The following is an 11,985-nucleotide window of genomic DNA, read 5'->3' as shown; positions in this document are numbered from 1 at the left end:
GCAGCAGCGCACGGGCGGGGAGGGTGGAAGGCCCGCGTCGGGCTGGGAGGTGCGCCCTGCCCTGGCCCGAGGACGAAGGAATCCGAGCTGGGGGCCTGGCGCGGACGGGAAAGGGGGGCGCCAGGGTGGTGAGCGACACTGCAAGAGAGATGGCAGGAAGCCGGGAGGAGCGCGCGGGGGAGGAGACCGCGGAGGGGAAGGGGAAGGGAAAGGGGCGGGTGGGAAGGGTGGAGAGCGGGAGAGAGAAGGCAAGGAGAGTCGAGGGGAGGAGAGAGGAGAGGAAGGGTGGGGAAAGGAGGAGAGGAAGAGAGGACTAAGAGGGGAGCAAGGCGAGGAGGCCGCGGCGGGCGCAGCGGGCATCTGGGCCGGGCTGCCCCAGCGAGCAAGGCGCCGCCATTCCGCTGCTCGGGGCGCCGCCGCCGCCGCCACCGCGTCCGGGGGCCATGCTCCCGCCGCCACCGCGCCAGCCGCCGCCCCAGGCGCGTGCGGCCCGCGGCGCGGTGCGCCTGCAGCGGCCCTTCCTGCGCAGCCCGCTGGGCGTGTTGCGGCTGCTGCAGCTGCTGGCCGGCGCCGCCTTCTGGATCACTATCGCCACCAGCAAGTACCAGGGCCCCGTGCACTTCGCGCTCTTCGTGTCGGTGCTCTTCTGGCTGCTTACTCTGGGCCTCTACTTCCTCACGCTGCTGGGCAAGCACGAGCTGGTCCCCGTGCTGGGCTCGCGCTGGCTCGTGGTCAACGTGGCGCACGATGTGCTGGCGGCCGCGCTCTACGGCGCCGCGACCGGCATTATGAGTGACCAGATGCAGCGCCACAGCTACTGCAACCTCAAGGATTACCCGCTGCCCTGCGCCTACCACGCCTTCCTGGCGGCCGCCGTCTGCGGCGGCGTCTGCCACGGCCTCTACCTGCTGTCGGCGCTCTACGGCTGCGGGCGTCGCTGCCAGGGCAAGCAGGAGGTGGCGTGAGGCCGCCCGCGCCCGCCGCGGCCCTGATCGGGGCGGGGGACCCCCGGAGACCAGCGCCCCCAGTCCCTCCCCTCGCCGCCGCCCCGCGCGGGTGCGCCCTGGCACCCTCTCCCTGTTTCCACTGTCGCCCGCGCCCAGGGACCCTGACGCGCAGCTCCTGCCCGACGGTAGCGCCGCCGCCGCCCAGAATCCCAGCCACTGCCCAGAATCCCGACAGCCGCGCCGGACGCGCAGTCTCCCGGGACCAGCGCAGGCTGCGATCCGACGGGCGGATGCACACTCGCAGACCAGCCGCTCCGAGGCGAAACCTCGCGGTTCCTCTTCCCTTCCCTGCTGAGACTAAGACGTGGACGGGCGCCGCGTAGATCCGGAGGAGGCTCCCAAATTGGAACCAGGCTTCCGCCTGCCCCCTTCCCTCCCTCCCCGCGGTCGAAAGAGCACCCCCTTCCCCGGCCGCTCTCCCAGCCTCCGGTGCTGTGAAACGCAGGCGCTGGGCCGCGGGCGGAGCTGAGGACAGGCCTTGGCTGGTCGCAGGATGAGCGAAGAGTTTGGTTTTAGCTGGGGGTTGTGCGGGCATCCTGCGAGGCCCTTCTCAGTCTGTCTCTCGGTGCTTGGTTGTCCTGGGGTGGGGCCCGTCCGCCGAGGTGGGGACGGATAGGAGGAGCCGGTGGGCTGTACACATACACTTGTGGAGTCTCCTCGTGCCTCTGCCTACTCCGCCTTTGTCCTTCAGGTTTTTGCAGGCCAGTCCCGAACACACGCTAACTGTCCTGGCCTCTCTGTGACACAAGTTTCTTCCCAGCCTTCCTCACAGGCTTCTGCCGCCCCCCTCATCCTCATCCCCCCCTATCTGTTTGCATTAGGAGTCCCACGACCATGGCGGAATGTTAAGGTGAACCCCACCCCTTCTTACAGATGGGGACCCAGAGCCTGCTCTTGGGAACAGCCAGAGTAAGATTAGAACCCAGACTTGCAGTCCAGCGCTGTTTTCATTAAAAGGGTGGGTGAGTCAGGACCCCTGGCTCAGGAGCCGCCTCTCCGAAAAGAGGGTTTCAAGGCCAAATAGGTTTGTCAGCGGTACTGTCTCCCTTTCCTGGAGATGCTCATTAGCTTATCAAAGACTCTGAGAAGTCCCGCTGTTACAGAAATAATTTAGTTTACTGTATTAACTGCTCCTGGGCCTGGAGCAGTATTCCTACCTTGAGGTTCCATGCATCCCTGTGCTGTCCGGGCTCTCATTCATGCCTAAGGGCCCAACCCATTTGCTGTGTTCTGTTTGAAGATTTGGGGAGCGCCTTCTCTTTCTTCCCCAGGGAATTTCTCTAGCAGAGGGAGGGGACCCACCCCATGGAGGAAGGAGATTGCTGCCCCTAGCCAGAGACCCGAACTGGGAAATATGAACATTCCTTTACGTTGTTGGAGAAATGAAGCCAAAGTTGTTCAGATGGTTTTCCCAGTCTAAAGGAAAGTCACCTGCAAGAGATCCCGGCGCTGACCTGAAGCAGCTGGCAGGGTGGATCTCCCTTACCAAAGAGAAGAACCACTCTCTGACGCTGGGGTGACCTGCTGGCTGGGCCTGTAAAGTAAGACGCTTCTTGGTTTTCTGGAAGGGGTCATGGGCATTTGAATAAAAAGCACAGAGTCTACTCCTTTTCCAAAAGTTAAAGGGTTTTTATTCAGAGCAAGTTGGAGAGGTGACAGTAATAACCACAGTATCTACGGAGTTGTGAAGATTCAATCTTTTCGCTAAAATCCTTCAATGGTCTGCTCTTTTATTTTTTCTTTCTTTTTTGTTTTGTTTTTGAGGCAGTCTTATTGTGTCACCTACACTGGAGTGCAGTGGTGTGATTGTGGCGCACTGCAGACCTCCCAGACTCAAGCGATCCTCTCACCTCAGCCTCCCAGGTAGCTGGGACTACAGGCACGTGACACCAAGCCTGGCTAATTTGTAAATTTTTGTAGAGACAGGGCCCCATTATATTTTGTATACTGGTCTTGAACTCCTGGGCTCAAGAGATCCTCCTGTCTCAGCCTCCCAGAGTGTTGGGATTACAGGTGTGAGCCACTGTGCCTGGCCCTGCTGTTTGAAAAGGCTCAACCTTCTCTGGATTAGAAACTAGAAGAGGGGAGGCCATGTGTTTTCGTGAGCTTGTTTTTAAAGTTTAGGTGCACAGGTGTTAGATTTCTCTGTGGAGGTTGCAAAGGTGTAGTTTTAGGGTGTGTGCATGAATGTAATTCTAGATATGTTGCCGTCAGAGCACCTGTGTAGCTCTACTATGTGGCTGGCACATCTCGAAGCATTTTACAGGTATCCATTGATTCTCTCAATAACCCTATTGAGGTGGGTTCTAATGTCATTCCCATATTCCGAATGAGGAAAATGAGTCCCAGAGAGGTTAAATACCTTGCCCAAGGTCTCCCAGCTAATGAGTGGTAGAGGTAGGATTTGAACCCTGGCAGCCTGGCCTCTTCATGACCAGGCTATACTCTATATAGTAGGGTATCAATACATGTTAGATACATGTTAATGTATCTGGTTTTTAATTAACATGTAATGTACATGTTAATATAGCTGTTTTTTAAATTGTGGCAAAATATACTTAAAATTTACCATCTTAACAGTTTTTAAGTGTATAGTTCAGTGGCATTAAGAACATTCACAGCTAGGCACAGTGGCTCATGTCTGTAATCCCAGCACTTTGGGGACGCTGAGGCTTGAGACTAGCCTTGGCAACATAGCAAGATCGTGTTTCTACAACAAGTTTTTAAAAATTAGCTGAGTGTGGTGGTGTGTGCCTGTGATTCCAGCTGCTTAGGAGGCTGAGGGTGGGGATCGTTTGAGCCCAAGAGGTCGAGGCTGCGGTGAGCCATGTTGGTGCCACTGTACTCCATCCTGGGTGACAGTGAGACCCTGTCTCAAAAAGAACATTCATATTGTTATGCAGCCATCACCACCACCACCACCATCTATCTTCAGAACTTTTCTCATCTTGTAAAACTGAAACTCTGTACCCAGTAAAATAGTGGGGTTTTTTTGGTTGTTTTTTGTTTTTGTGTGTGTGTGTGTGTGAGACGGAGTCTCGCTGTCACCCAGGCTGGAGTCCAATGGCGTGATCTCAGTTCACTGCAACCTTCGCCTCCCGGGTTCAAGCCATTCTCCTGCCTCAGCCTCCCAAGTAGCTGGGACTACAGGCGCGGGCCAACACACCCAGCTAATTTTTGTATTTTTAGTAGAAACAGAGTTTCACCATGTTGGCTAGGCTGGTCTTGAACTCCTGACGTCAAGTGATCCACCCACCTCAGCCTTCCAAAGTGCTCAGATTACAGGCGTGAGCCACTGCACCCGGCCAAATTGTGGTTGTTTTTGTTGTTTTTTTCTCTTCTCTGGGGAATTCTAGAACACTGATCCCAAAGTCCCCCAACTCCTTCAATGTCTCAGTTAGGCCAGGTCCCACTGCCAAGCTCCAGGAAGGGTAACGTTCCCTCAGCCCCAAGTGCTGATGCGGTGAGAACCTGGGGTGAGACACTTGGGGTGCCTTGGAAGCCCATTGACTTTGGCTCTCCTGTTGCAGGTTTCCATGTTGCTGAGGCCATGGAGATTCCCAGAGCTGGTCACACCAACCACTTTCAGGGCCTGCTGCCCTGAGCTGGCAACACCATTCTGGCCTGGGCCTGCAGAAACTTTCAGAGTCTTCACTGGCAGTAGGGGCAGATGGGGAGAGGAATGACCTCTGCCCAGCAGCTTCCTTTCCACACCATTCAATGGAAGAGCCCAGATGGGTGAAGACTGATTTTGCCTTAACTCAAGAGAATTCCTGTTCTCCTTGTGCTATGATTTGGACACAAGATTCTGGACACCTGGAACTTAGCTGTGTACTCTTGTACCCTAAACAATGGGTTTGAGTTCCAGCCTTTATTCTTTTTTTCATTTTTCAGATCACCATCTAGGTTACATCTTTAGCTCAGGTCCATGCTTCTCAAGATCTCCTTCTGGCCGGGCGCGGTGGCTCAACCCTGTAATCCCAGCACTTTGGGAGGCCGAGGCGGGTGGATCACGAGGTCAGGAGATCGAGACCATCCTGGCTAACATGGTGAAACCCCGTCTCTACTAAAAAAATACAAAAAACTAGCCGGGCGTGGTGGCGGGCGCCTGTAGTCCGAGCTACTCGGAGGCTGAGGCAGGAGAATGGCGTAAACCCGGGAGGCGGAGCTTGCAGTGAGCCGAGATTGCGCCACTGCACTCCAGCCTGGGTGACACAGCGAGACTCCGTCTCAAAAAAAAAAAAAAAAAAAAAAAAAGATCTCCTTCTTAGCCCCCAGCCCCTGGTGCTGTCTGTGGTCAGATGACCTTACTCAGGAGCAGATATCTCCTTGGCCGCCATGGAGCCTCATCCATCCACACGTGCCTGTAGCATTCCAGAGCTCAGTGCTCTTCTAGATGTGCCTTCCCGCTTGGCTTCCAGCAGCTTGTGCTCCCTCTGTTTGCCAGGTATGAGAAGGACGCGTAAGACCGCCCACGTTCACCCTCCCTCAAGGCCCTGTGCCATAGGGGTGGCACCTGACCTGCCCCCAGAACTTTTGGATACTGGAGGCAGTTGCATAGGCCTCTCTCTCTGGGTACCAGGACTCAGTCCAGCCCAAGACCACTCTGGGCAGCTCCCATCCCAGTCTAGGGCCATTTGCAGACCCAGGAAAGGATTTCTACAGTGTTCTATAAAAGCCAAAAGGGAGAGTGGATTTGGGAAGAGTGAGGGTGGTTGGGGAGGGGGGACCAATGTGCCTCATTGTTGAGTGGTGATTACAAATATGCTTTTCTGGATAAAGTTTGGTTGTTTGCTCTTGGCGTGTGTGTCTTCCGTCCTGGTCTTCTGCAGTATCCCTCCGTGTGAGGTCCTCCCATTCTGTCTCATTGTGCCTCACGCCCTGCTGCTGGCCTCTTTTCTGCCTCTCTGGCTTCCTCTTTCCTTCTAGGAAGGAAAGAGAGTGAGTTCACAGATGTCCGGTGCAATTAGGAGCCTGGACCAGGGGTTGCCTGAGGACAGAAACCAGAGGGAAGAAAACTGCCTGTGTCCCTGATGGAGGCTGGAGGAAATTCCAGAGGCTTTTGTCCCTGTTCTCAATGGGCCCTCTGTTACAGAGCTCCACTGCCTCTCATTCTGGGCGCAGAAAGACCGTGGTTGTGGAGCTAGAGTGTCCTGTTCTAGTCCAACCCCATTGCTTTACAGAAGGGGAAACGAAGTCCAGGGCATGGTGGCAACCTGCCTGATGCTACACAGCTGATGAGGGGCAGAACTGGGGTCTCCTGTAGCCCAGGCCCTGTTTTTTTCCCTGCATACCACTGTGGCCTGCTCTGGTGTTGCCACCTGGGCCACACCCCACCTGCCTTTCCCCCGATTCCCCTCAGATTCTTTGCCCAGCCAGCTGCTGGCTACTGACGGATGCCCTGGAAAGGATGTGAGGGCAGAGTTAAAAGGCTTCCTCCCAGGCTCCTCCTCCCTGTGCCCCGGGCGTGAAATCTGTAGCCAGGAAACAGTATTTTCCAAAACTCACCTGGAACACTCCTCCTCCCTGTGCCCTGGGCGTGACATCTGCAGCCAGGAAACAGGAAGATTTCAAAACTCACCTGGAACAGCTCCAGGCTGGGATCTGATGCCACATGTGTGCACCACACCCACTCTTTTCCAAAGAACCATTCCAGTCCCTGTGCACACAAACATACACACAGGCACACACGCTGTCTTCATAATTTGGTTTGTGACTGGACAGTGGGTGGAGGAAAACACCATCAGCTGCCAAGGCCCCTCCCTTACTCCCCTCTTCCCTCTCCTGTCTGTTTGTGAATTTCAGGCAAAGTAAAAAGTGGCTCTGCTTTCCACAAAGGCTGGTAAGCCCCTGCTCTACTCTATTTTAGTGGTGGAGCGTTTTGCGGTTTAAAATGTGCTTCTCCCTGCATTACCCTATTTGATCTTCCCTGTAGTCTTTTGTTTTTTTGAGATGGAGTCTCGCTCTGTCACTCAAGCTGTAATGCAATGGCATGTTCTCAGTTCACTGCAACCTGTATCTCCCAGGTTCAAGCAATTCTGCGTCTGCCTTCCAAGTAGCTGGGACTACAGGCGTGCACCACCACGTCCCACCAATTTTTGTATTTTTAGTACAGACAGGGTTTCACTATGTTAGCCAGGCTGGTCTCAAATTCCTGACCTCACATGATCCACCCGCCGCAGTCTCCCAAAGTGCTATAATTACAGGTGTGAGCTACGGCACCCAGTCCCTTCCCAGTAGTCTTATAGGTTGGCATTGTTGCCCCCCACATCTCCTACCCCATTCAATAGAGGAAATGGAGCCCAGAGAATGGAAAGGCCTTATCCATGGTCACACAGCTGGCTAGCGACAGGGCAGGGACTAGAAGGCAGAGGTTTCTTTAAGCGCTGTGGTCCTTTGGCAGGCTCTAAAGCTTATGGGGAGTTTAGTTTTTCTTCCAGGAGACCAGGTGTTTAGGAATGGCCTAATCTGGCATTTCCTGCTTAGTGCACTTTGAAGTAAGACACTGCTTCTCAGACATAATGAGCTCCTTTGAGTGGGAAACCTCAGGGTTTATGTCTATTACTTTTCCTGCTTTTCTAGGGATGGAGGTGGGGTGGTCAGCAGTAAAAAGCAAGAATAAATGAATATTTTCAGTGATCAAAGGAAAAAGCAGGAATATGAGACAGAAAAGTTTGGTTAGCATGATTTATTTACGTGTTTCTTGTTTGGTCACAATAGTTATTTGTAAAATAAAATAGCAATATATATCCATAAAAATATAATACCAATATACACCATCAAAAAATATAAGCAGTATAGATGTGTAAAAAGTAAAAAGAGAAGCTGGGCCAGGTGCAGTGGCTCATGCCTGTAATCCCCAACAGTTTGGGAGACTGAGGTGGGCAGATCACTTAAGCTCAGGAGTTCGAGACCAGCCTGGGCAACGTGGCAAACCCTGTCTCTACAAAAAATATGAAAAAAATCAGCTGGGCATGGTGGCATGTGCCTGTGGTCGCAGCTATTCAGGAGGCTGATGTGGGAGGATCTCTTGAGGCTGGGAGGTTGAGGCTGTAGTGAGCCATGATTGTGCCACTGCACTCCCACCTGTGCAACAGAGTGAGACCCTCAAAACAATAACAAAAAAGACAAAAAGTAAAAAGAGGCTGGGCGTGGTGGCTCACGCTCTGGGAGGCCGAGGTGGGTGGATCACTTGAGTTCAGGAGTTCGAGACCAGCCTGAGCAACATGGTGAAACCCTGCCTCCACCAAAAAATACAAAAATTAGTTGGGCATGGGGGCATGTGCCTGTAGTCCCCAGCTACTCGGGAGGCTGTGGCAGGAGAATTGTTTGAACCCGGGAGGCAGAGGTTGCAGTGAGCTGAGATCATGCCACTGTACTCCAGCCTGGGTAACAGAGTAAAACTCAGTGTCAAAAAAAAAAAAAGAAGAAAAAAGTAAAAAGAAGTCATTTGACCATCCTAATCTCCTTTTTTTTTTTTTTGACATGGAATCTCACCCTGTCGCCCAGGTTGGAGTGCAGTGGCGCAATCTTGGCCCACTGCAAGCTCCGCCTCCTGGGTTCATGCCATTCTTCTGCCTCAGCCTCCTGAGTAGCTGGGACTACAGGCGCCTGCCACCACGCCCGGATAATTTTTTGTATTTTTAGTAGAGACGGGGTTTCACTGCATTAACCAGGCTGGTCTCAAACTCCTGACCTTGTGATCCGCCTGCCTTGGCCTCCCAAAGTGCTGGGATTACAGGCATGAGCTACCATGCCCGGCCTTGACCATCCTAATCTCATACACTAGAGAAAAATCATTGTGTTTTGTTGTTTTGTTTTGTTTTGTTTCGAGACAGAGTCTTACTCTGTCGCCTAGGCTGGAGTACAGTGGCATGATCTTGGTTCACTGCAACCTCCGTCTCCCAGGTTCAGGTGATTCTAGTGCCTCAGCCTCCTGAGTAGCTGAGATTACAGGTGTGTGCCATCACAACCAGCTAATTTTTGTATTTTTAGTAGAGACAGGGTTTCAACATGTTGGCCAGGCTGGTCTCGAACTCCTGATCTCAGGTGGTCCATCCACCAAAATTATTGTTAACTATTAACTCTCCTTCCTCTTTTTTCTTTTTGAGACAAGGTTTTCCTCAGTTGTGCAGGTTGGAATGCAGTGGTGTGATCACGACTCACTGTAGCCTTGACCTCCTGGACTCAGGTGATCCTCCCACCTCAGCCTTCCAAGTGGCTGGGACTACAGACACACGCCACCACACCCAGCAAATTTTAATTTTATTTATTTATTTTAGTAGAGACAGGGTTGTACCCTGTTGCCTAGGCTGGTCTTGAAGTCCTAGACTCAAACAATCCGCCGACATCGGCCTCCCAAAGTGTTGGGATTACAGGCATGAGCAACCTCGCCGGACCGCTCTAGTTTTTATAACTAATCAAACATTTATGGATGTGCACGCGTGCGCACACACACACAGACTCTTGTACAACTTGCTTTTTAAAATGTAACAATAATATAGTTCTAACTCTGTATGTCCATAGAAACAGTAGTCAGGGACTGCAAGAATTCTATGGGCTTTCTGGAGCCTTTATAACTTTCTTACACTGGTTAACTTTGTTAGTCCCTTGGCTGTTCCCTATAGAGATCTTAATAAAACCCGTAAAAGGAGGTGGGTCTTTTTCTAGCGACGAAGAAACCGATAGTAGGGGAAAGTGGTTCCCCAAGCCTGTGCCGTTTTTAACTCCTATCCTGCCAAGAGTAGCAAGGATGGGAGAAGCCCTGGAGTGGCTGCATCCCACTCCACAGCCAGTGTTGGGGACAGCAGCCCCAGGGACTAGGGTTAGTGGGGGCAGCTGGAAAGAAATGAGGAGGGCCTGGGACTTTCTGGGCCCCGTGGGGCAAAGTATGCTGGGGAGGTGGTCAGAACCCAAGAAGAGCACTTGGACATGCCCGACAGGAGGTCTGTGGGACCCACCCAGGCCAGCCTCAACAGCCTGTGGAAATTCCTGACTGGTTTCTAATCTTAAGGCCCTTCTGGGCTGGGCGCGGTGGCTCAAGCCTGTAATCCCAGTACTTTGGGAGGCTGAGACGGGCGGATCACGAGGTCAGGAGATCGAGACCATCCTGGCTAACATGGTGAAACCCCGTCTCTACTAAAAAATACAAAAAACTAGCCGGGTGAGGTGGCGGGCGCCTGTAGTCCCAGCTACTCGGGAGGCTGAGGCAGGAGAATGGCGTAAACCCGGGAGGCGGAGCTTGCAGTGAGCTGAGATCCGGCCACTGCACTCCAGCCCGGGCGACAGAGCGAGACTCCATCTCAAAAATAAAATAAAATAAAATAAAATAGGCCGGGCGCGGTGGCTCAAGCCTGTAATCCCAGCACTTTGGGAGGCCGAGACGGGCGGATCACGAGGTCAGAAGATCGAGACCATCCTGGCTAACCTGGTGAAACCCCGTCTCTACCAAAAAATACAAAAAACTAGCCGGGTGAGGTGGCGGGCGCCTGTAGTCCCAGCTACTCGGGAGGCTGAGGCAGGAGAATGGCGTAAACCCGGGAGGCGGAGCTTGCAGTGAACTGAGATCCGGCCACTGCACTCCAGCCTGGGCGACATAGCGAGACTCTGTCTCAAAAAAAAATAAATAAATAAATAAATAAATAAAATAAAATAAAATAAAAAAAGGCCCTTCTGCCCTCCCTAATCCATAGACTCATGGCCTCATTCCTTTGCTTTGGTTTTTTTTTTTTTTTTTTTTTAAGACCAAGTCTCACTCTGTCACCCAGGCTGGAGTGCAGTGGCACAATCTTGGCTCATTGCAACATCTGCCTCCTGGGTTCAAGCGATTCTGCTGCCTCAACCTCCTGAGTAGCTGGGATTATAGGCGCGTGCCACCACGCCCAGCTAATTTTTAAATTTTTAGTAGAGATGGGGTTTTACCCTGTTGGCCAGGCTGGTCTCGAACTCCTGGCCTCAGGTGGTCACCCAGCTCGGCCTCCCAAAGTGCTGGGATTACAGGAATGAGCCGCCGCACCTGGCACCTTGGGATCTGGTAGGCACCAAGGCTGTGCCATTCCTTCCCCAGCACGCATGGGGACAGGAAGCTGCTGGAGGCCGGAGGCTGACCCTCCAGGCTTCATACTTGCCTGTCCCTCCAGCTGGAGGCAAGTTCTCCTTGCTGCCATCTCCAGGACGCCTGAAGGGAGCGCCCTGACACGTAGTTGTGAAGCACTTCTGAGTCAAGGCTGGGAAGAGGGAGAAAGGGAACTAGCTTTAGGAAGGACCTACCATGAGCCAAGAACATAATGGGTGCCTTATATAACATCTCTTATCCTCTCATTCCCACGAAGTAGCAAATACCCCCATTGAAGAGTCGTGGAAACAGGCTCACAGGAGTAGGATGATGTGCCCTGGCACTTGACTATGTAGTGACTGAAACAAGATTCAAACTCAGGTCTGTGCCACCGTGCCACCATGCCACCATGCTGCTTCAAGGATTTCCCAGCAGACAGGCTTTTTCCCAGCCATCCAAATACTTCATCCAAACTTCATCCGAGTTTTGAAATATTTACATCTTGAGCTAATGCAGGAAAGAAAGACAAAAGAACAGGCCAGGAGGCCGGGCGTGGTGCCTCACGCCTGTAATCCCAGCAATTTGGGAGGCTGAGGCAGGTGGATCACTTGAGGTCAGGAATTCGACACCAGCCTGGCCAACATGGTGAAACCCCGTCTCTACTACACATACACACACACACACACACACACACAATTGGCTGGGTATGGTGGCAGGCATCTGTAATCCTAGCTACTCAGGAGGCTGAGGCAGGAGAATTGCTTGAACCCGGGAGCCAGAGGTTGCAGTGAGATGAGATCATGCCACTGCACTCCAGTCTGGGCGACAGAGCGAGACTCTGTCTCAAAACAAAACAAACAAACAAACAAAAAAAACAAAAAAAAAACTAGGTGGGGCATGGTGGCTCACACCTGTAATCCCAAC

The 11,985-nt window shown here is 52.8% G+C and overlaps 1 protein-coding gene across 1 annotated transcript; it reads left to right on the top strand.

Annotated features, from left to right (window-relative positions):
• Positions 1–269: 269 nt before the first annotated feature.
• Positions 270–1,073, top strand: MARVELD1 (MARVEL domain containing 1). Its single transcript, XM_025397927.1, has one exon. The coding sequence runs from the start codon at positions 444–446 to the stop codon at positions 963–965; it is 522 nt and encodes a 173-aa protein (XP_025253712.1). The 5' UTR covers positions 270–443; the 3' UTR covers positions 966–1,073.
• The last annotated feature ends 10,912 nt before the right edge of the window (positions 1,074–11,985 follow it).

The sequence above is a fragment of the Theropithecus gelada genome, chromosome 9 (assembly GCF_003255815.1).
Source record: "Theropithecus gelada isolate Dixy chromosome 9, Tgel_1.0, whole genome shotgun sequence".
Classification (NCBI taxonomy): domain Eukaryota; kingdom Metazoa; phylum Chordata; class Mammalia; order Primates; family Cercopithecidae; genus Theropithecus; species Theropithecus gelada.
Note: the sequence above shows the minus strand (reverse complement) of the source record. Positions and strands in the feature narration are given on the sequence as shown.